The sequence below is a fragment of the Chanos chanos genome, chromosome 4 (assembly GCF_902362185.1).
Source record: "Chanos chanos chromosome 4, fChaCha1.1, whole genome shotgun sequence".
NCBI classification, from domain to species: Eukaryota; Metazoa; Chordata; class Actinopteri; order Gonorynchiformes; family Chanidae; genus Chanos; species Chanos chanos.
In genome coordinates this window covers 3,964,238-3,966,890 of record NC_044498.1, presented here as the reverse complement: position 1 = coordinate 3,966,890, position 2,653 = coordinate 3,964,238, and the positions used below count along the sequence as shown (strand labels likewise).

Genomic DNA, 2,653 nt, shown 5'->3' with positions numbered 1-2,653 from the left:
AATTTACTGGGGAAAATCAAAAAATGAAGCAACATGAAAAATTACCCTTTCACATTACACATGCCCTCAGACACGGACACCTCCCATCGTGTAGATTTAACTAAACTTATCGGAAGCTAGCGTCTCACACGCAGGACTTCCCCTCATATGGTTTTGTTTTGAAGTGCAATCTGGGCTTGGACAGAGTAGCAGAGTCTTGGTTGCAATCTTTCATATATTTTCATCGCATTTCAGCAGACTTCTCTCTCTTAACACCGGTAAGACTTGTTTGCCTGAGATTTTAAAAATGACTGCACTTTACAAGAGCTTTCAGAATGGTCTTAACTCTTCGAAAGATAAATTTGTGAGTTATTTAAATATGACCGACTCTGTCTTGCCGAAATTAAGTAGAAATATTAAAAGTCTGTTTTATTCTGCTGCACAAATTTTGTAAGGACTGTCATTTAGAATGCTGAATTTTGCTTATCGATAGCCGTATGACCAAAGCTGTAAGTGGAGGTGCACGTCATTAAAACTGCCCTGCAGATTCATCTATCGTAAAGAAAGTCTCCTTTGTATTTTTTCCCCTTTTTTCTAAAATAGAAATTGAAAGTAAATTACTGTGGCTAGTGGTTTATGTGGTTTTATGAATTGCCATCAAATAGCTGCGAATTAAGATGCCCAGATGTTCCTGTAATCGAGAGAGCTAGAGAGAGGGAGTTTAAAATGGTAATTTAATTCTGGAGTGTCAGTTTTTACACAAACCTAATTTATGTATTTAAAGCTAACAAACAAAAACAGATATCTGAGACACAATAGGTATTTAGAAAACTTAAGGAAGAACATTGGTAGAATTGGATGACTTATTCAGAGCAGAAAGGACAAACCGCTAAAGAGTTTCCATGGCAAATAGTAACTCTATATGTAAGCATAAATTCAATATCTAATATTTTACAAAATATTCTTCTTAGAAAACAATAACAACAACAACAGCAACAGATTTAACCCATATATTTTGAATGTTTAGGTTTACTGTAGATTGATGTGAACACGCCTGTAAATCTTCATGAACAGGTTTGTAAGAGAACAGATAAATCCTCTCATGTGTTAACTAATGTGTTTATCAAGAAGAGGGCCAGTGTACAGGCTGGTGCTTCTCAAAAACAACTGTTATATTTTATCACCTTATCACCAAATTGTTTACATGCTGTATCATTCTCGGCTTCCTCCCTCAGAAAACCATGGATGAATTGAAAACCACGGGTGACTTCAACTACTCCGATGAGGAACTAGCGGAGATGTATGATGGGATGGAGGGGCCCTGTGAGATGGGGAGAAACACGCAGCTGAAGCATGCCCTCAGCGTTTACGTCCACTCCATCATCTGTGTCGTCGGCTTCATCGGCAACATCCTCGTCATCATCACCTATGCCCTCTACAAGAGGGCCAAATCCATGACGGATGTCTACCTGCTCAACTTGGCCATAGCTGACATTATGTTCGTGCTAGCATTGCCGCTCATCATCTACAACGAGCACAACAACTGGGCCATGGGCGATGGGGCTTGCAAGCTCCTCAGTGGCCTCTACAGCATGAACGTGTACAGTGGCATCCTCCTGCTGGCCTGTATCGGTACCGACCGCTACATGGCCATTGTCCAAGCTAGCTGGTCGTTCCGGATGCGCTCAAAAACGCGAGTCTATGGCCATGTGATCTGCATTGCGGTCTGGTTCCTGGCTTTCATGTTGTCCTTGCACACATTCATCTACTACAAGAGATACAATGTCAATGAGAGCCAAACCTTCTTTCTGTTTGAGAACCACACATATGACGACTATGTGAGAGAACCCAACATAGTGTGCTCGTTCCGTTTCAACAACAACACGACGGCGCGTCTTGTAAAGCTTTTGGTTCCCAGTTCGCAAGTGGCCATAGGCTTCTGTCTTCCCCTTCTGGTCATGGGTTTCTGCTACACCAGCGTTATCTTGACCCTACAGCGCGCCAAGAACTTCCAGCGGCACAAAGCCGTCCGTGTGGTCTTGTGTGTGGTGATAGTGTTCCTGGCCTGTCATGTACCCTACAACATGACTCTCCTCTACTCCACTGTGGTCATGTTCCATCAGATGGAGTGTAGCCAGGAAGTTAAGACAGCAGTAGCTCTGGTAGTGACCCAGACTATAGCTTATCTGCATTGCTGTCTAAACCCCATCCTCTATGCCTTTGTTGGGGTCAACTTCCGCAATCATTTCCGTAAGATTTTGACGGACACATTCTGTAACGGAAAGAGGTGCATCCAAGGGGACACGAGCTACTTTACCCGCCGATCTGTAGACGGATTGACCAAAGACAATGCCATGTCTTTCACTATGTGAGCCAGGCACAGTGCCAGAGGGAGAGGAGATAGTTCCAGTTCCAGTCATCTGACTTTGATTGAGGAACTTTCGAAACCTCAGAGACTCCCACGTCTTAGGTAACTTTGTAAATGTAGCTGACATAACTTGCTTGAAGAAAAAATATTATGAGGATATTTACAAACTGCAACATGCTTGAGATAAGACTGAAGGCTTGTGTTTTGAGAAAATGCAGTATGCAGCTGTTAGAAGAGTGTGACTCAGGAGCCCCTATAAGTCTTGCTTGTACAGTAATGTAAATAAACAGTGTTGTAATGTCTAAA

General features: G+C 42.4%; 1 protein-coding gene across 1 annotated transcript; it reads left to right on the top strand.

Annotated features, from left to right (window-relative positions):
* The first annotated feature begins 1,220 nt into the window (after positions 1-1,220).
* On the top strand, positions 1,221-2,351 carry LOC115809241 (C-C chemokine receptor type 6-like). Its single transcript, XM_030770820.1, has one exon. The coding sequence runs from the start codon at positions 1,221-1,223 to the stop codon at positions 2,349-2,351; it is 1,131 nt and encodes a 376-aa protein (XP_030626680.1).
* Positions 2,352-2,653: the final 302 nt, after the last annotated feature.